The sequence below is a fragment of the Vipera berus genome (assembly GCF_964194415.1).
Source record: "Vipera berus genome assembly, chromosome: 5".
In the NCBI taxonomy this organism is placed as follows: Eukaryota; Metazoa; Chordata; class Lepidosauria; order Squamata; family Viperidae; genus Vipera; species Vipera berus.
Genome location: NC_138207.1, coordinates 59,043,037 through 59,065,491, shown reverse-complemented (window position 1 = coordinate 59,065,491; position 22,455 = coordinate 59,043,037). Strand labels below are relative to the sequence as shown.

At 38.4% G+C, this 22,455-nt stretch overlaps 1 protein-coding gene across 2 annotated transcripts in view; it reads right to left on the bottom strand.

Annotated features, from left to right (window-relative positions):
* Window positions 1-22,455, bottom strand: part of GRK5 (G protein-coupled receptor kinase 5) — a 182,589-nt gene that overhangs the window by 34,158 nt on the left and 125,976 nt on the right. For both annotated transcript variants that reach the window (XM_081329550.1, XM_081329549.1), the window contains one exon: window positions 20,573-20,650. In XM_081329550.1, the coding sequence (XP_081185676.1) occupies window positions 20,573-20,650 (78 nt within the window). The remainder of the gene's footprint in view (window positions 1-20,572; window positions 20,651-22,455) is intronic.

The following is a 22,455-nucleotide window of genomic DNA, read 5'->3' as shown; positions in this document are numbered from 1 at the left end:
CACTGGCAAGTAATGTTATGTTCCATTTCTTATTCCAAATATTTAAAAATAGATGCTTTTGAGAAATGGTTTCCATATGTAATTGTATTTCTGTTGCTGGCCAAATTTAATAAAGTTCTGCAGGAAGAAATGTTATTTTGTCCAACAATACATCACAACATTTCAAGTCATTTGTCATCATTTCAGAAATTGAAGTGTAGTATGTGTTGATGGAGACAGATAAAATTGCTGAATCCTTTCCCAGGATTTTGTAGAGTGCTGTAGGTAGTACAGTTCCAAGTATAGAGGGGAAAAAAAATGTTTGTCCACAATCCTCTTCCTGACTTTCTAGTATTAATGATTCTGCATACAAAGTATTTCATTACAGCCATATCTGAGAACATCTCAAATAAAAACAACAAGCAGCATTCTTGAAAAGCTTATTCCAGTTAAGCTTCAACTCCAATTAGTACAATCTGTGAACCAAAAAGGCTAGGAGAAAAACAACACAGAAGGCTGGTTGTGATAGCACTAAACAAATTAACAAACCAACCAACCAACCAACAAATCCACCCCACAGTTGAGAAGTTCCAAGAATTTATTTATCATTCAGGAAGACTGAATGATAAAGACACCTTTGACACCGCAGTTTTTTGGCCGGTTTACGGAAGTGTTTGTTTTTGTCTTCTGTATTATATTTCAATTTCCTAATCTAGATTACAGTCCTTTTCTGGAATTTCAAGTAACCAGATCAAACATTTATTATCTTAGGAGATCAATTCAGGTAAGGTCATCCAGGAAGATTTACTAAATTCAAACCAGAAATAGTGACATCATGGATGTTGAAAGGAGGCATCCAATTCAGGCAAATAGAAATGTTGATTCTTAATTTTAAAGAATATTTCTATGTACTGTAGATGATTTGGTATTTCTGACCCATCGACTCTTAGACATTATGAGTTAATAGCTTTATTGTCTGCTGGCAAGTGAGTGTAATACTTGCAAAGTCATACCTTTCATAAGGTGCTTTCTACTTATTTAATATAACACAGCATACATTGCAATACTATTTGAGGCGATTTTCTCAATTATGTTGATATTAATTAGACTGTGCTATGCTTTAGATTTGAAGCGGGGGGGGGGGGAGTCAACAACCCTTAAACCAAACATTTGTTTTCCCAGGATTGCTTTACAGCTGTAGAGGACAGTCACCCAATAGCAGGAAAAAATGCAACTGTTCTGAGAGGTTGCCAACAAGTGTTATGTGAGACCCAAAGCACCCTTTTCTCTTGAGTCCAAAGACTGCACAACTGTAATATTAAGGCACATGTTATACATAAACAAAGATCAAATGTCATAATGTCTGAGGAAAATTGCAAACAAAATTGAAATTCCTGAACATTTATTTTTAGCATGGAATATGAATTGATTAACTGAACTGGAATAATGAATTAATGGACCTCATGGCAGATTGAAAACAAGACCGCTAGTTTTCTGAAATCAACATTCCTTCCTTTGTATCCCTCCAGCCCTCAAGTGGAGCCTGGTGTGCTTCAGTGTGGATCTCTACACTGCACTGCACTGAACTGCACCGAGCAGGAGGTTGGCCTAAATGACCTATTTCAAAAATATTATTTTCAATGCAAACATTCTATCTATCCCTACACACACCTATCCCACTACGGAGCAAACACTTTGGGGAGAAGCAGTTAAGTGCCATGCATGCATATTACAGAAATATCACATGGAATATAAGCATATCTCAAGTACAATAGTCTACATTTCATTTGAGGATGAGGCAAATAAAAAAGTGATTGTTTTTCTTTTCTGTCAAATGTAGAAAAACAAACTCTTGATGTGGCTCCTTATCTTATATTATTGGCTCTGTTGGCATGCAGGGTTATGGAAATGCACTTCCTTAGTGGCTGAAATTAGGAATTCCCTTTTGCTGTTCCCCAAATATCTTATTCTCCCAAACAGTTTTGTTACAATGCTAGCTCTGAATTATGATTCAAATATCAGCAGGGGAAGCACTGATGATTTGACTCCCCAAATCATAGATATGGTTACAAATTGTAAGCAAATCATAAGTGAATCCATGAATTCAGCATGTCTGGTAAGTTTGCCAATACATTATTTTTATGGATTTGAATGCTAGCAGAACTTCTAAGAGTTGTTCATAAGGCCAGATGACCAATGCTTTAGTGGTCAAGGTTGAAATAGTTCACCCTGATGTCTATTGCTAGTGCTTTGTGTTATGTCCTGTACTAATTTCAAGACACTTTTCTTCATTGGAAGAAAAGTTACTGTATATCAGGGCTACTGTACAGTATATCAGCAGCAAGCAACATCCTGGCAAGGGTGAGTCAAGCAGTTTATTAAACAAGAGTGTGTTCACGTCTGGTTGGACCTGCCCATTCCTAAATTATTTCTGAAAAGACCAGAAATAGCATCTTCAATTCAACATTAGAAATAGATGGCAATAAGTGGGCACCTCTTCTTTGGGGTCATTGTTGATAATGTTTGGTTCTCTGAAGTTGGTTGTTTTTCTGCAGACATTTCGTTGCCATGCTAAGTAACTCTCATCACTGCATGAAAGAGTGAAATTGCTGGTTATTTATATATAGTAGCTTGCCTTACAAAAGTGTTGGCAGGGTGTGGTTTCTTCTTTGAAGCTCCTTTGTTACAATATTATTTCTTCCCTGATTGTTTACCTGATGCATTTTCCTGCTTATCCAGAAACTGGCTGCTAGGGAGGATTTGGGCTGTTTCACTATATAATCTCTTTTTTTCCCCTGTTCTTAGCCCTTGGGCTCGAGCTGGATGAAAAAAATTCTCAAATAGAAACTTCATCCATAGAACAAGAAGCAGCTTTAAGCCTTGCCTCCGAACAAAAAGTGGAGTTAAGCCCTTCCTGTCAAATGCATCTTTGGTGACAATGCAGGAAGGAAGGAAGAAGCCTATATCAGAAAGAGAAAAGCACAGAAAAATGATGGTCACAAGCCTTACTCACTTTTTGCTCAGGCCCCACTTATCTGTGGCCAACATATTACTCACAAGATTTTTTTTTAAAAAAAAGTTGCTTTCATCTGGATTGCTATAGCTCTGCCCCTATGCTTATAAAAATCTTCAAAGGAAGTGTAAATGATTATAGATAAGCATCCCAATATGTTAATAATTAGAAGAAACTCTATACAAGTTTTACTATTAGAGGAAGTAATGTCAGTGTTGTATCAGAAAATAATGGGCCAAATTACAGCTCACCCCTCATTCTTGCATGAATGAAAAAAAGCGGTTCCCACAAAGCAACAGACTATAGACACACTCATAACGTCCACTCAGAAATGTCCATAAATGGGTGCTGTTCTTTTTTTTAATTTTATTTTAATTCCATTTATATCCCGCCCTTCTCCGAAGACTCAGGGCGGCTTACAAGCTTAGCAGTAGCCTTCATTCTATGTATATGCCTGCTTATTAGGGCTTTCACACACCCCCAAGCGGCATTATTACAAAGTCAGCTTAATTGCCCCCAACAATCTGGGTCCTCATTTTACCTACCTCAGAAGGATGGAAGGCTGAGTCAACCTTGAGCCTGGTGGGATGCGAACCTGCACTAATTGCAGGCAGCTGGTGTTACTTAAGGAGGCATTAGCCCACTGCTCCACCAAGGCTCCATACACCAAGGCTTCTTACTAGTCAGTTCTTCCATCTAGGCAGAGAGCTTAATTTGTACACAGGAAGAAGGTTCTATGGAAATATTCTAAGTGAACCCCGCGTAAGGTAAAGCTGAGACTGAAAGAGGAAGAAGAGGAAAACAAAGAATGCTTTATAGGACTACAGTAAGCTCGAACTATCCCAGCAAGACTATTGGGGAAAGAGCAATTCCACCGATCATTTCATCCATTCGGGTGGTATCACTCACACTCACTACTTCTAGCCCATGGGAAGGGGTTATGTTTTTCCAAGGAGAGATTGCATACTTGCAATGGTATAGTAGTCTGTTTCTCTTCAGTCCTACGTACTGGGACAAACAACAGATGTGCTAGAATATTTAATCTGTGATGCTCTGCAATATTTTGGACAGAGTCCAGTTTTAGCCTAATTGACTGATGCTAGCTTAATTTAAAGGGAGAGCCTTGGCTAGCAGGCCAAGTACTTTTCTGCAAGTAGCTTTTTTAACACAGCAATTATATTCCATTTACTCTTAAGCCATGCAAGATTTAGAAAACAAACATTCCATGGCACAAGAAAATGTTTTGCTTGTCAAAAACCACAGAAGGAACCACTTTCCCAAGAAAGTATAAGTGTGGGACCGATAGTCATCCAGCAATAAAACCACTGAATCCCTCTGGTAGTAGGAAATCCACAGATTTCTGACCAAATGACACATTACAAACATACCCTACACTGTGATCTGCACCAAAAAAGCCACTTCAGTTAAACATAATGAGAGTGAAGAAGCCATAACAGAATGTGTGGGCTTAACCCTTTCCTTGTGAACTGCTACTTCTCTACTAATTGCACTCACCCCAAACAGTTGATGTCTCCCCGGAGGGGCTGAAGCGAAGGCTTAACTAGAAACAGATGCAATCTGCATAGGTATCCGGTTTCACTGCGTATCACATGGATCATGGGAAGGGAAGGACTTTATATGTCCATTTTCTTTAACTAATCTATCTTCTCTGTTTGATGTTATGTATGGTGGGAGTGTAGGAAAGGGAGGAGAGAGCCGGGGTGGATACTTCTGGGGAATGTATCTGAAGGGGGAAAGACTGAGCTTGACCAAAACTTTGTGCGCTTTCCATTTACAGAAATAATTCTAAAACATCCTATCCTGATTTTTTCCCCCTTGACTTTAGTAGCTTACATTAAAGCACCTTATGCAACTTAACACTGATTGCATTTTTTTTCTGAGTTTCATTGCTTTGTTTTTAAATGTCTTATAATCCTGTTATTCAATTGAGAGAACTTTAGTTTATTCATTGATTACTCATTTATTTTTATAAATAACCCATGGTGGCAAACATAACTAAATACTCCTTCCATTTCCTATTTTAACCACAACAACAATCTTAGAGGCGAGTTGGGCTGAGAGAGAGTGAGTGGCTTAAAGTCACCCAGCCAGTTTTTTATGCCTAAGTGGGGAGTAAAATTCACAGTCTCCTGGTTTCTAGCCTGGTGCCTTAAACTGGCTCTCTCTTCAGAGTCTCAAATAAACCACTACATAAATCATAAATGGGTTGAATTACAAAGGATCCTTAACTCAAGACAACACTGTTGAAACACAAGACACAAAAATTATTGTTTCATCTCAGACGCCTGATAAAATAAAGATCTGCAGTCTGAGCGACTTTGAGAGCATCACTGGCAAAAAAAACCCCTTTTTAGATGTTGGCTGCTATGTCTCATTTGACAACACCCACCAAAATGTTTCAGCTGCAAATAGTAGGGAGGAAACAAACAACAGGGAGTCTCGAAGGTGCTTTTCAAAAGGCAACTGGACTTTTTTTTCTTTGAGGAAGAAGAACAAAACATTTCGCTTTTCATCCCAAAAGCTTCATAAGTTGTGATGACAGGCTAAATGAAAAGATATGACTTGGATGACTGAGAATCTCCACAGACAAACAACAGGGAGGAATGTACAGAGAAGGTATCCCCAGTGCCAGGGTGTTTAGATCCTTAAAGATCAAGACCAATATCTTACATCAGTTGCAAACATTAGCCAACATATGACAAACAAAATAGGTCTAATACATTATAAACAGAAAGCCAGTTTGGTGTAGTGTTTAAAACACCAGGCTAGGAACTATGAGACTCTGAGTCTAGTCTAAGCCTTAAACACAAAGCCAGCTGACCAACTGCTGTGTCTCAACCCTAGGAAGAAGGCAGTGGCAAGCTACTGTACTTCCAATTATCTTGCCAAGAAAACTGCAAAGACTTGTCCAGGCAGTTGCCAGGAATCAACAGTGACTTGAAAGTGCCAAAAGCAAAACAAAACACCGAAGCAGAGCCAAAGTTTGGTGGAAGTAATTTTTTCATAAACTAAAGTCGTAGGCCAGTTCCATCCAGAAGTTACATTTGTCTAATTTGATAGAATTATGCAAAGGGTCTGTCCTACACATTTGCAGATACCAAAGGACCATCAGGCTTAAATATTTTCTAAAGCTCTAAACCAAATCTTCATCTGTGCAGAGAAGAGGAGAGAGAATGGTAAGAATAGAAACCTGTTTTAGATGCTTTGTCGATCAGCACTGCTTAAAGTATAAGGATCTTTTATAAGGCTGCTACAACTGTCCCCTGAATATATATGAATAGTCAGGGCTTTTTTCCTCATAGAACGCTCAGAATGGAGTTCTGGCACCTTTTTTGGATGGAACCTTGTAGCATAGACAAGGCAGGTTGTATGACATGTGTGAGTTCCGGCACCTTTTTCTTTTACAAAAAAAGCCCTGTGAATAGTCACCTGGCTTGACTGGAAAAACACAGCCAAAATAATGATTGCACACATTGAAGTTAAGTGCTTTGTTCACACTATTGTGCATTATTACACACCTTTTTCAAAAGCTTGGCATACGATAGCTGTACTACTGAACCATTCCCATTTAGTTTTATTCATGGTTTGGTCATTTGCATTACATACAAATAAAGGATCACAGATGCAGTCTCCATGAAAAATGGTCTTTATTCATATCTTCCATTGCAGTGAAATAGAATTTGAAATAGCTAGAATCACGATGCTTCGTTTGCTTTAAATAGTTTGAGGGATATGAAACAGGAACTATGGACAAAGTAATGAAGGAACAGCTGTACGAAGAAGTATAGACTTGCTTACAGTGGTGATGAAGGCACGATAAGAACTGCTGAAGGACCAGATGAATAAATTGTCATGGAAAAAATCTAGATGATTACTAAGAATTTATTATCACTGTAATGACAATAAGGAACATAATCAAAAATCCAATCAGTAGAAAACAATGTTGACGTCACCCAAAAGTTTCCACAATGTTCTGGCAGAACTTAGTCTGATAACTTAGCAACTACTTCTCAATTTTGAGTTTAAGGAAAACTCCGCTGGACCATCTATCATTTCCATAATAATTGCATTGTTTACCATTTGTCAACAGCCTTGCGGTATCTAAAACAATGAATATTTAAACCTGGAGCAAAGGAAGAAAATCTCTTCAATTCCCCTTTGTCTGAAACTGTGATGCCTCAGAGACTATGTCAATCTTTTTGTTTGGTATGAATTTCTGGGCAGAAGCATGCAGAACCAAGACATTTGAAATACCTCTGGCATAAGTTCCAAAATATTGAGAATGCATAGCTAATTTGTGTTCTAATTTGAAGGGATAAATATGCAATACATTAGATGAATAATGGTGTTGTTTTGCCACAAAAGTGGGGAAAAAATGGGGAACAAACCACGAGCTTGGATAATGATGAAAATTATGAATTACTGTATTGTAATTGGAAAAACATGATCAGTTTTTATCAAAGGTTTTTTGTAGAAACAGTACAGTTGTGTGCTACGTAAACATACCATTTATGGGTTGAGCTCATATTTTCCCCGTAGGAGCTCAGAAGCATATACACTGTATATGAATACTGATTAAAACAAGCTCACCCTGCTCAACTACATAACTTGATACTGTGCCTTACAGATTCTTTGGATCTCTGACAAAAAGCACATTTAATAAATAGGTTATTTATGTGATGTTATACCACCAAATATTCCATAAAAAAGTTATCCACACTATCCTATCTTTGAAATATTGTCTATTTTCCCAAAAAAAAAAGATATGTGGAAAATGGCATTTGCTATCATCGGTTGCCAATAATACATGAGAAGTAGCCAAAATTGTTTATTTTTGCCTGTTTAAAAATATTTAATGCACAAGCAAAAAGAAAAAAAAGCTAAAGTTGCACTTGGTCTATAAACAACTGAGCAAAAGGCTTGAAAGCAGAGACAGAGAAGAGCATGAGAAAGCTACTGATTCTAAAGAAATGGAAACCTAATCAAGCCAGACTCTTCATTTTTTAAATTCTGGAGTAGTTAAGCCCCACTGATAGGAAAAATGTTTAATAATTGTACAGTCTGCTTATAGTAAACCAATGCAAAGAAATAGCCCTGCTAATACAATCTTTGCCAAAAAATAGAACAGCAGTGGGAATCAGGGGTGATATAAGGGACAAAATCACAGAGTATGACACTCCACAATCTCAATCTCTCTCTCTCCCTGAACATCTGTCCAGCTGTTCCCCTCTCCAGGAATTTAGCTAAATATATAAAAGAGTTCAAACTGCTTACAGTACTAACTTCATATTCTCTCCAACTTCTACATGGAACTGGATATTCTAAAGGAGAGCAATACTTTTGTTTAACTGAACTACAAAAGATCCATGTCTTGGATCATGTGAAGGAAGGGGCAGAATGCTCTTGCCATTTTCTGTTCAGCCTGAAGCTTCTCACTTATTCAATTGAATATTCTGAGGCCATGTATACAGTGCCTTTTTTGTAAAAGAAAAAGGTGCCGGAACGCACACATGTCATACAACCCACCTTGCCTACCCTACAAGGTTCCATCCAAAAAAGGTGCCGGAACTCCGTTCTGAGCGTTCTATGAGAAAAAAAGCCCTGCATATATATCATATCATATCATATCATATCATATCATATCATATCATATCATATCATATCATATCATATCATATCATATCATATCATATCATATCATATCATATCTCATATATCTCATTCTGTAACCTGGGGAGCCAGCTGTAAAATGTAGGTGTTACAACTTCTAACTTCCAGATCAGGAAGTTTTCTACAGAATTCAAACTTCTTTTAGAAAAACTAGTGCTAGAGAGGAAAGAAAGGTGAGAGTTGGAATGATGAAAGAACTTGTCAGGACTAGAGAAGACACCATAATGTTCACAGAATAAAAGGCAATCTCCTAAGCAAGAGAAATTCATACCAAATATTATTTTTAAGGGGTCTAAAAGACTTTATAACATTTCATCCAGACTGTTAAGAGAATTCACAGGTGGTTTTTTTTTAAAAAATATGATTTTGGTAGGATTTAATTTTTAAAAAACTGTATAAGTTAATATGCAATTTAGGCTGAAACAAAATATTTAAAGATGAGAGCATGTGTTATTGATCATTAACATGTTCAAGGCTATGAATCAATACAGTAAGCCTGATCTACTGGATAACAGGAATGGGACATTGGTTTCCTATCATTAACAATCATGGGAAATCTGGAAACTTGAACAGGATTGTTGAAAGGAAGGAAGTGCCATACTTACTGAGGGAAATGAGACTTGCAGCTCAGTCCCTTTTAAAAGTTAGTACTTTGGGTAAGCTGTAATCAAGTGTTTATCTGGAAAGCTCTCTAGGTCAACAGAAGCATCTCACACATTTTAGATTATATACTGTATCTGCACAAGCAGCAGCAATAATCAACAACAATACAGACCAGACTATCTGATTTCCTGATGCTGTTTGTATAATGTATATTACTATAGCTATTAATACATATAATCTATAGGATGGTATAAAGATGAGGAAATGAGTGAATCTGGTGAAAACTGAAAGAGATTTGCCATGACAATCAAAAAAATAATTCAGGAGCTAGGAATCTAGATGTCCAGAGACTGCAAAACAGAAGAAAGAGGAAGTATAAATTAACAAGAGAAAATGGGTAAAGATGTCACAGAATGAGATAAAGGAATCTGCTTCACCCAAACAAGGGATGATCCAGAGAACAGGAACAGTAGATGAAATGACTATGAAGAGGTGATAAAGAAAAAGAAAAATAGTTATTCCCTTAGAAAAGCAATTTGAATAAATAAAAAGGAGTCAAAGATTTAACATGAGACATGAATGTTACTTAAGAGTAAAAAGCAAAATTTTCAAGTTCGAAAGAGAGATGTCTAATGAATCAGGCAGCCTATAAAATCAAGGAGAGATAAGAGACAAAGCCCTCCAGTTGGGGCTGTAAAGATTACTCATAAGCAAGAGGCAAAGGGAAAAAGTAGACCTGTCTGCAGCTTGGGGTCAATAGAGGTGGATCAGAGGGTAAGTCCCACTCATAAAGAAAATCAACCCAAAGTACCAGCTGAAGAAAGGACTGAGGCCAAAAGAACAAGGTGTGATCAGCATCTGACTGCTGAGTGAACAGATCGTGACTGGAAGAACTGCTTAGCAGTCCATTTGGATTTGGATCAGGGCCAGTGAGGAAGAGGCACAAAAGGAAATGAGGTAAGAGGAGGCTATTCCTTGACATTTTTGCAACACAAGTAAGAACGTTGAATTGTGTGAATAACTTTGGAGTTTAAAATGCACTTGGTTTAAAAAAAGAATCTGCCTGTTGGATGACACACAGACAGAAAGAGCGTGCATTGTCCAATAAAGCCTCTTAGGAGTTTTGGGCTGGAAGTGAAAAGAATTTGAAGTTATTCTTATGTTGGATGTAAAATCTGGAATTGTTGGAAGTAAAAACTGGTCCGGTTCCTATTCCAAGCTGGGAGAAAGACACAGAAGAAATGCACTGGAGGCAAGCTGCAGTTGGAAAGGAGGTCTCCATTTATTTGGTAGCCAGAAACAACAGGGACAACAGCATGTTTCTGGGCTGGCTGACAAATTGGGGTTAAGAGTAGATGGGCTTTTATACAATTTTGGGGACTTTGAGATTGAGATTCCTGTTTCTGTGCAAGAATATGTCCTTTAATATTTTAATGGTTGTTGCCAGATTCCTATGGGGTCATGTAGGGGTCATGACTGGCTCTATGGGCAAAAGGGGAAATGCAAATCCTAGGTATTTTATTTGTCTGAGCTAATCTTCTATGTTTTGGTTCCTTGCTTATTGTGCTGCTTATTTGGAGTTGCTAGCTGCCCTTTGTTTACGAATAGATTGGCCTGGTTTCATGAATGAATACAAAATATCTATTTCATAAAGCCTAGCCTCTTCAGGCTTCTACTTGAGTTGTTTTCCTATAGCAGAAAGACTGAGGCTGCTTTCTGCCTTTGTTAAGGAGAAATATTCTATTTTGCCTCCTTTAATATTCAGTAGGATATTTTATTCTGGGGAGGGCGGGGGCTTCCCACATCTCTATATGTATAAATTTCCATGGAGCTTTCTTATCTAAGAGCCTGTGAAGAGGCTCTGCCAATGCAGCCTTGTTAGGCAGGAAGGCATGGTAGAAGTAGAGGAGGCCCAAGAATGCTTGTAGCTCTCCTTTGGATTTAGGACAAGGAGCCAATTGAATGGCCTTCACTTTGGATTCAGCAGGGTGAATACCGTTAGCATCAATTCGAAATTCCAGAAATTCAGTTGAAGAAACCCCAATACTACATTTACTCTTCTTTAGTTTGAGGCCTGCTTCTCGAAGCCTCAGTAAGACATCCCTGAGCCTGCTGGCTAACATTTCTGTAGATTCTCCAGCAATAAGTACAACATCAAAATAAGGGCAAACACCCTGAATGCCTTTAAGTGTGCGTTCCATGATTCCCTGAAAAATGCCTGCAGCAACGCTAATTCCAAATTGTAAATGCTTTACTTTGAAAGCCCTACTGTGAGTCATGATCGTCTGAGCCGTGGCTGTGGCCTCATCAACCAGCAGTTGCTGATAGGCCTGTGCTAAATCTAATTTAGCGAAAACAGTGCCCCCTTGCAAAGAAGCTAAAATGTGGTTCACCACTGGAGCAGGGTAAGCTGTTGTTTAAGGGCTTTGTTAATTGTACATTTATAGTCTGCACATATTCTAATTTCTCCGTTGGCCTTAAGTGGAGTGTGTCACTGCGTTTGTTTTCAGTGTTTGTCAGCTCCGCACATCTCACTTTGTTTCTCTGCCAGCTGCGTAGTAATCTTATCAATGTAACCAAGGTGATTGTCACATGTCCAGCCACGTTATGGTTTCATGCCTAGAACTGCTATTAACTGTGCATGTCTACAAAAGTTTTCTCACTTTACTTTTTCTTCTTCTCTTTGTCTTCTGTCTGATGAGAGGATGTAGTCAGTTAGGAGCTTTCTTTTTCTTTCCAATTAAAGTTTTATATACAGTAGAATATGCCTCGCTTTTCTTTATTTTTACCTGATGTTTACCATGCGTCAAATGAACCACGGTTCATCGCCCTCTGATAGGGAAGTATTGATTTATTTCCCTGGCAGAGTGACTATAGGAGTTTCCCACTCCCCACCATCAACTGGTTGTAAAACGCCCTGTTCTACAAGCTTGTCTATTTCTGAGTCAATTTTATGTTTGAGGGCAAAAGGGACCCTTCGAGGCTTAGCTCTAATGGGAACTACATTGGGATCTAGCTTGAAAGAGATAGGCAGGCCAGTGTATGTTCCTAGGGCTGAATCAAAAACGTCTGCAAAGTCCTCGCAAACTGACAAAAGGTTTGCAGCTTGTGTCCAGTTGCTACCAGTTATTTGAATGCCTAAAGCATCAAACCAATCGAGTCCTATGAGACTCGTTCTCTGGCCCCCTACTACTATGACATCCAGGTGCCCATAAAACACCTTAAATTTTACGGCCAAGGTGGCTTCCCCCTTAACTTTGACTTGAGCATTTTGAAAGTCAGTTAAAATTATGTCGGAGGGCCTTAGCTTGGTCCATTTTCACGAAATTGAAGGTGTCCAGGGAAATAATGGAGACAGCAGAGTCAGAGTCCAGCTCCATTTTACAAGGAACTCCTTATAGCTCTACCTGCAGTTTGAGTTTAGGTTTGAGGGGGCGTTGGGCTCCGGCCTCTACAAAACCCCACACTAAACGGACCCTGGGCCCCAGTACCTCTCCTGGTCGGATCTTCCGACTGGTGTTTGGGTGGCCAGTCCCTCTGGCGAGCTCTGCAAACCTCTGCGATGTGGCCTGTTTTGCCGCAGGCCCTGCACGTGGCTGACCGGAATCTGCAATCAGCGTGTTGGTGGTTGCTGCTGCAACCTTTACATCTAGGTAAGAGAACTGCCTTGTATGTGTTCTCTTGCTGGTTGCTGCTGCGGTGCTGTGCGTCGGGTTGCTTGTGAAGCTTGTTGACTTCAGGATCTTCTTCCACCGAAGATTCTTCTGAGCGTTTGGCGTCCTCGGGGTGGACTGTTTCTTCGTGCTTCGTTTGGCGGGCTGGACTGTCTGGACTGCACTCCTGGCGGCTTCATCTGCCATTACTTCGTCTTGGGCTTCAATGAAGGTTAAATTCGGTCTGGCAAAAAGTCTTTGCTGGAGCGTTTGGTTCCGTAGGCCGCAGACGAGCCGGTCTCGCAGTCGCTCCTCTACATCAGAAAATTTACAGAGGCGTGTGACCTGAAAGCCGCGATGTATTCTGACGCTGTTTCACCGGGCTGCTGCATTCGCTGTTCAAACTTGAAACGCCAAGCAATTACTGACATCTTTGGCTGGAAATGCTCTCCCAGATTTTTCTTGAGGTCCGCGTAGGAAACTGACTCCAGCAGCGTCGGGGCGAAGAGGTTTTCAGCCAGGTCAAATGTATCTGGGCCGCACACACAGAGCAGCATGGCGGCTTTCAGCCCATCTACTGCGACTTGATTTGCCTGGAGGTAGTTTTCTACCTGGGACAAGTAGGAAGGCCATCCCTCTGGATGCTTGAAATCGAATTCGTATAGTCTTCCAACTTTTGGCATTCTGTCTTCAGCTGGTTCCTGCAGTTTTCGATCCTGCTTCTCCAAGGCCCGTGGTTGCTAGTGTGGCTTGCTAGCCGACCGTGGGGGGGGGAAATGCCTTTTCCCTCCAGGTGTGAGCTGCCTCTCCCCTAGTGAACTTCAGCAGGATCCCACCTTCGTCGCCAGTGTTGTGTAGTGAGTTCTTCGCGCAGGAAAGGAGACGAGGCAAGTGAGTTCAACAAAGCTCATGGTTTATTGCTTGCAGGATCTGAACTGAGAATTGGGCTGCAGCTTGCAGCAATTTATAGCCTGGCCCCTAGGCGGCAGCCAATAGGTTTAAAGCAACCCATTGCCGCCTAGGGGCAGCCAATAGCAGCACTGGAGACCTGGAGTCTGGGTTGCTGGAGAGCCGTTAGCTGCTCCAGCTTACCACATGGTGTTACAATTGAGCCCAATACATAACAGGTGAAATCCAGATAATAAAGATATGTGATCTGTTTATAACTTGAAACATCATGGGTAATAGTGGTTATTCTTGGGAGATTCTTCTGATAGAAGAGTTGAGACATACATTCAATTGAAGGGAATGTAGGATAGGATAGGAATTGGATAGGAATTAGAAAAGAAATGTCTATCACTCTATGGCTGATTAGAGTTTTCCCCTTTCCCCTTTCATAGCAGTTTCTCTAAATCATGATAGTAAGAACAGCTGTCCAAGGAGCTATATCAAAATATAAAATATTTAATATAGAAATATAAAATCCTAGCTCAGGCACTAAGGTTTTGACTATAGAGTATGACTAATTCAATCTTGCTAAAAATTCAGTGGGATTGCTTTGAAATTGTAGAAAACCCTTTCCCCCCCATTCTCAGCTTCAATTAAGGATACAGGATTATTTTGTTCACAACAGTCTATATTTTATATGAAAAATAGGATGGTTCAGTATTTGACCACTTGTAGAGTATGTGTGAAGAAGCAAACATTTCGGGAGAAATAATTCTTGGAACAACAGGTTATCAATATATGTAACCATAAGTTGTCCCTTTGGTATTCACAACTACCTTCCTAGCAAACTTTGTCATGGTTGTTTTGGTCTCCCAAACTATAATGGGAGACTCCTAACCCAGCATGCATTCTGAACAGCTGAAGGATGGCAACCTCAAAGAAAGGTACAAAGAAAATGGAAAATAAAAATAGAAAGAAACTGCTTAAATGTTTTCCACCTACACTGACACATTAACACTTGGGCTACAACTGGTTAAGTGCATTTTAGTCAGCCAGCACTGGTAAACAAACATAAACTGGAATCCCCTCAGAATAAGGGAAAAAATCATTTATCACAATACTGCAACCCATGCCAGACCCTTCATAAAATCCATACATAGGAAAAGATCTAAGATAAACACATCCCTCAGAGCAAAGAATAACCTTCCTTTTCAGACTTCACAAGTCCCAGGATGGGAACACCTCAAGTTACACATCTGATATGCCTCAAGATCAAAGTTCATTATTACTATAAATACCACCACACTTAGCGTTCTAACTTTGTAACCTACCTTCAACTGCTGAACTCCATGTTAATCTGTTGAATAAAGCTACCTTCCTTTTCAAGAAGCTGCCCAATGTATTATTTGTGACCCACTTCAAGTTTGAACCCAGAACTTTTCTTCCAGAAAGATCAAGGATGTCTTTACTATTACAACTATTACAGTAACTTTTCTATACTATACCTAGTGGTATTTAGGCCTTGTTTAGGGCTTAGGCCCAATTAGAGCTAACACATTTTCTGTGATCCAGAACTGCCTCTTTTGCATGCCATCACTTAATTTGCATTAATGGTTAAGAAAAGCAATTGAAATACCTGGCTCTCCTTAACTCATATAGCATGTACTACTGCCAAGACAAGAGGAACAGATCTGGAAACTATGCAGACTGTGCGCATAGTAGGTTAAAACTACCAGCCAGCCTGCAGAATTCAATATGTGCCTCCAGGACCTTAGATCACCCTTTTCAATGGTATAGCATTGCTGTATTTCCCTCACTTTGCTCAAACATAATTGAGCAAATAATAATATTTTTGATATACCAGTTCACATTTCTGGGCAGTGGTATTCATTGGAAGACCCAGGAAAGATAATTTGCTAGGTAACAAATTCATCTTTTCCATATTTTAACAATCCAAGAGAGAAAGAATCTGTTCATACAAACTTTAGCAATGTTCTCCTTTGTAAGAGTGGGAGCTCCTTCTTGTCTTAAAAAGCAAAGGGGACAATTGGTTGTACAAATTGGCTTGTTGGTCTTCCCCACTCCTATTTCTGGCTAGGTTAAGATAATATCCTTACCCTGTTCACCTTCCAAAGTTTTCAGGGTTATTTTTTTCCCCTCAAGGGAAGATAGCAAATAGGAATTCAGATCATAAAACTGATGCGGTTGTTGTTCTTCAACAACTGAAAAGAACTTTAATGGCAGTAAGAACCTACATTAATGTTCTAATTAGCAATGTTTACTGCCCTTCTGAGTCTGTACAGAATGGTACACAGAAAGCATCTTAACTCAAGTTTCTAATCGATTTTGTAAAACAGCTTAGAACACAAATAATTATGACAGGAGAGAAGATCATGAGCTCTGATTTGACTGGAAAAGAAATGGTGGTTTTGGATCTGAGAAACAAGTGATATGTAAAGGCATCATACAGAATATGTGACTGACAGAGACGTTTCTTTGCAGTTAAGATTTGATTTAACAATAGAAGTCAAATCCAAACACAAAAAAGAGTGTATACAAGAAAATTGTATATAAGCAAAATTTATTGCAAGTTATATTTTTACCCACTGAGGCCACAGGTAAATTAATCTTGTTGCAGTACTTCTCTTGATTTTATGAAAACAAAAATAATCCCGAAAAGGATTAGCTTTCAGATAAACTTTTATATCTGACAGGCTCAATATATGAATTTCATTTTCTGTTCTCTTTCAAGATTTTTTCAATTAAAATTATTTTAAATTTTTTATAATCAAACAATTGTATAGGCCTACCGCCCAAAAAACCCTCAAAACCTGCTACTTGCACAAAATAGCTTCTCTATAAATCATGTAGAAAATTGATTTATCTGAGTATATTATCACCTGTCTTGGAGTAGCAGTAGTGGGCAGAAGATGTACTAGAATAACCTGACTTCTTGCAATTGTCATAATGGAACAGTAGTACAAAAACTTCTGATTGCCTCTGAGTTAAATCAGTTTCTGAACTGAATGGATTTTCTTTTATATGGGAACATCCACAAGGACAATTCTGCCTTGCAATGGCTAAACTTGGTCTTTTGATTGCGTTTCATTCATGCTGGACAGGATCATTTCTTTTCATTTTGACAGAAAAGCTTCCATGTACACTCTTCCAGGATGGAATAAATATAATGACTTAGGATTAAAATTAATTGTTTCATGAAGCTAAATTTAATATCATTTAAGGCCTGCATGTGGTAAACTTGAAAAAATATTCCTGGTGAATACATAGCTAATAAATCTGAACAATTGGTTCTAAGTACAAAAATGTTTCTTGTCGTGTCCTTGTCACGTCCTTGAAGTTTACTACCAAAATAAAACTGGGTTTAATAGAAATAATTCCTTTAATTATTATAAACATGGCAATCATAAGAGTACAATTCTTGACTACCAATATTTGCTTTCCATGAAGGAGGTCCTTCGGTATTAGCTGACTTTAAGACTCTTCTTTTGAGAAATGTTCTTCTTGCCAATACCCTGTTTTCACTATAGCCACTCAGAGTTAATGAATGTTGTGTTATCAAGGTTCTTAGTTGCTTGAAGTGCCACAATTCTGCGAGTTTTATTCTATGCAGTTTCCTTTCCTATGCACTAAAGCCTTCAGCAACAAATGGTGTTTATGAGAAAACTGGTTTAGGCAGTATTTCTCGTTCATGAACATGTCACTGAAATCAGGATCATTTCAAGCTCTTTATTTGTTAATTGCAGCAGCTGAACACCAGAACAATTCAATCAGTCCATAGAATAAAAGACACCTGTATTTATTTTAAAATGTATTGAATTTATTTATCTATGTACTTTTTTTTTACAGTACTTGGGTTTAATACAGACATGAGTTTTCAAACATATCCGGGATCTCTCACTTCATTCTTCTAAGCTCTTGGATATAAATTTTCCAGAAGCTGTGATATTTGGGTCATACGGTCATTCTAGTGCAGAAACCATTTCTATGCTTCATGCAGAGTGTCAGTTTTGTGTACGTGCCTGTATAGGCATGAGACAACTGAGTGTTATGTGAATTTTTTTTATTGAGAAGTACCGTAAACTTTCTTTCCAAAAATACCACATAAGACAGCTGTCTTATTGCTAAACATTGATGCTATTAATATACGAGATGAAAGATTTGAACCAGTTATTTGCAATGAATTTTACATGCAACAGGTTTTTTTGTTTTTTTTTCTTTTTAAAAAAATCTTTACAGTATAAATGGAGATCCCTTTGGTTTATTTAAAGAGAGTTGTTCAGAAATACTGCTTCTCTGTTACAGAGAAGAGTGAAATATACTCTCTTAGCATCTCCTGCAAGATACAAGGAACATCACTTTTCTTTGCTCAGCTGGGAATTTATCCCCTGAAACCTGGTTTGAGCCTGAGAATTGAGGCTGAGAAAATTTGCTCTTTTCATGACCTATTGGGCCACGCTGACTATAGTACATCATATAGAGACAGGAGACAATACCCTAGATAAACACTCATTTGGATTTTTAGAAGACAAAAGTTTTCAAACACTTATTCTGAAAGTTTAAAAGAAATCAGTCCTACTGGACAGTGAGATTAAATGCATGCTATCTTAAGCTGTCAGAAAAAAAAGAGATACAATGGTCTAATTAGTCTGTGACCTGTGTTAGCTTTCAGGTTCTCAAAATAAAATACAGTCTAGCTTAAAAAAAGAATTAGGTCCTCATTTCTGGTTTTAATAATGAATGGGTAATAGCAACGTTTAGAATGATATGTTCTTAAAAGAGATATAATGTTGTTCCATGGGCCAGGCATGTTTTTACTGAAAAGGAATCTAAGCAATGCTCATAGACCCTAGTCATAGTCCAGAAAGCCTAGGGATTTCAAGTATTCAAGACTTAGCACTTCCTTGGTCCACGGCTTCTGACACTAAAGATACGAGCAAATGAAAACAACAGAGTAAATTCTCTCAGTCCATTTGCTAACACCTAACTAGCTCATAAGAATCTGTGTCCTGCTGAGACTGCCAACAAATGGATACAGATTCACACATATACTTCCTTACAAATAGCAGAGATCTAAGCCAAGGTTGACAAATGCTCAAATGTCTCTTAATTATTTGAACCCAGCTTTAATATAATGACCCCTCATACAAGATGAAAGGGAGCATTTGAACTGAAAAGGATGATGGTGGCAGAGCAATTGCTTCAGTCTTGAGGAAACATAACTGCTAGACTTCTTCTGTGGCTATGAAATGAGAAGTGCTGCACTGTAATAGGAATCTTTCCCCAGGAAGCTCAAACAAAACTTCTTGTGGTTAGAAATATCATCTGGATTTGTAAGTTAACGTTTTTTAAAAAGTAAGAAATATCTTCTTTAAGGAGGAGACTTGAATATTCCACTCCTTTCTCATTTCACAGGCTGTGTTTATATGGGTAAAGTCTTTCACAGGAAGGATGAATACACCCAATCCTTCCAATGTGCATTGCTGCATAGTAGAGAATACAGGCGAAAAGGACAGTTGTGCCATTAGATCAAAACACCAAAAGGGATGAAAAAAATAAAACCTAAATTCTACAGGCCACATTGGAAGTCACCATTTTGTCAATTACTGTTCAGAAATATAGCCCCACCGTATTAATTTGATTACATATTCCTAGACAAAATGGCTAGCTTATTGACAGCAGTTAGTTTAACAGAGAAGGGCCTGAAATAAACTGGAACCTACTTTATAGAAATTGTTAAAATTTTCTTCTCTAAAAGTGGAGAGAACCACTGACAGAGAATTCAGCCTGGTTTTGCACATGCCAATGCATCTATAATGGGACTGCAGCTAAATTAGATTTGTTATGAATATTCCAAGGTCTTTTGCTTCTCATTATGATGTTCAGATAAATTTTACCACTATAAAATATCTGGGGTTCAACAACATACATTATTATTTAATCTGGAGGAACTGACTTCAATTTATCTCAACAAGGAGCTTTACATGGCAGAAGTAATGTGATTCTGTTTGTTGAAAATTGCCTTGATGAAATACTTTATGGCAGGCATGTCAAACTCGCAACGTCACATGACGTCGCGCGATGTATTGCGACTTTCTCCCCATTGCCGGCAATGGGGTGGGCATGGTTTCGGCATGATGCATCTGGCCCATGGGCCAGGAGTTTGACATGCCTGCTTTATGGCATCGTGGAACCTCCTCATTTCTCTTAGCTCTGTCATATGTTAAAAGTTAGAAAAAGCCTACTTTTCAGATGCTGCACGTGTAGAGAAGCTTCTATTGGCTTGGCAACTGCTGGAGACAATAAAAACATCTTGCAAAGCTAAATGCTTGCTTCATTCAAACTTTTATGGAACAAAAGTTCCATCAAAGATTTGAATACCTCTACTATATAGATCATAGAGAAATAATGGAACTTTTTTGGCAAAACATAGTCTTGAACAATTATAACGAAAGAGATGGAACACTGATGCTCTACCCAAAAAAGATCATCTACCCTCTATGTATACAAAGACAGCACCTGAAAGACAATGCCAGGCTAAAATGACTTACTGATACAGCATCTGTTGATGGTTCATGTGGAATAGAGATATCCAATCAGACGAAATCATTCCGGGATAGTTCCACACACAATTTTTAAAGCATTTCTTGCAGAGCTTAATGCAGTACTATTGAGAAAATGTTCACTAGACATAACAGCAACATAAAAGATTTCAGGTGTTCCCTACCCTTGGGATGAGGTATTTCATCACAATTTCTTTGCCTCTCTCTCCCAATTTTTCATCTGGAAGTATTTCATATTCTGCCTAGAAAAAAAATGCAAAATGATAAATTGTGCTTGTATTTTGCACATACATAAATATGAATGTTCATGTATTCATATACTCTATAAAATGTTCATATACTTTTTCCGTGGTTGTAAATATAAACCACATAGCATAAACATAGTGGTAGTAATTTTTTTTTACAAACCCCTGTATTTCTTTACTCCTCATGATGCATGGAGATGTATACAGTACTGTATGAGGAAGGACTGTCATAATAATAAATACACTTTTCACTGTTTTAAATTTAAATCTGTGGCATCTCTGTATTAGAAGGATCAGGTAGCTTGCACTATGAAAATCTCTACCTGATCAGACATGCAATCCCAAAATATTCTTCAGTTTTAAAAGTCAAATGTCTGCTGAAATTTTGGAGCAAACGTAGCTAGACAGAAGAAAGCTACTGTGTGCAGAATTATTAGGCAAATGAGTATTTTGACCGCATCATCAATTTCATGCATATTTTCCACTTCTAAGCTGTATAAACTTGAATGCATAGTGGATATAAACATATCAGGTGATGTGTATTTGTGTAATGAGGGAGGGTGTGGCCTAAGGAGATCAGTCTTTCAGAGGGATGCACCACTCTTGAAATTGCTATGATATTGAGGCATGATCACAGAACCATCAAACATTTTGTTGCAAATACTCAACAGAATCGCAAGAAAAGTGTTGAGAAAAAAAGATGCACATTAATTGCTAAGGATTTGATAAGAATCAAACATGAAGCTACCAGGTACCCATTATCCTCCAGTGCCGTCATATTCCAGAACTGCAATCTACCTGGAGTGCCCAGAAGGACAAGGTGTTCAGTGCTCAGAGACATGGCCAAGGTAAGGAAGGCTGAAACCTGACCACCACTGAAAAAGACATATAAGTTGAAATGGCAAAACTGGCCCAAGAAAGATTTTTCAAAGATTTTATGGATGAGATGAGAGTGACTCTTGACAGACGAGATGGATGGGCCCGTGGTTGGATCAGTAATGGGCACAGAGCTCCACTTCGACTCAGACGCCAGCAAGGTGGAGGTGGGGTACTGATATGGGGTGGCATTATTGAAGATAAGCTAGTTGGACATTTTCAGGTTGAAGATGGACTCAAAATCAACTCCCAGCCTTCCTCACCTTGGCCATGTCTCTGAGCACTGAACACCTTGTACTTCTGGGCAGTTCTGAAATATGACAGCACTGAAAGATAGTAGGTTCCTAGTAGCTTCATGTTTGATTCTTCTCAAATCTTTGGCAGTTAATGTGCATCTTTTTTTCCTCTCAACATATTTATTGCGACCTTGTTGACTATTTGCAACAAAACATTTGATAGTTCTATGGTCATGCCCCATTATCTTAGGCAATTTCAAGAGTGGTGCATCCCTCTGAAAGACTTTTTACAATTTTTGACTTTTCAGAGTGAGTTAAATCTCTTTTTTGACCAATTTTGCCTGAGGAAAAGAAGCTGCTTAAAAATTATGCATACCTTAATTTTCTTAGGCCACAGACGCCTTCATTACACAAATACACATCACCTGATATGCTTATATCCACTATGCATTCAAGTTTATACAGCTTGGAGCTGGAAAATATGAATGAAAATGATACGTTCTTATTTGCCTAATAATTGTGCATATAGTGTAGAAATGAAGACCCAACTTGAGACTTCTCAAACTAGACAGGACCCACATTAAAGGGGAATCATAGTTTACCATATCTTATCTGCATAGGTTCATTTGTGAGTGTATTTATATGTTAATATTTAATTTAGTTAAAATGATGTAGTAGTTATATTTTCAG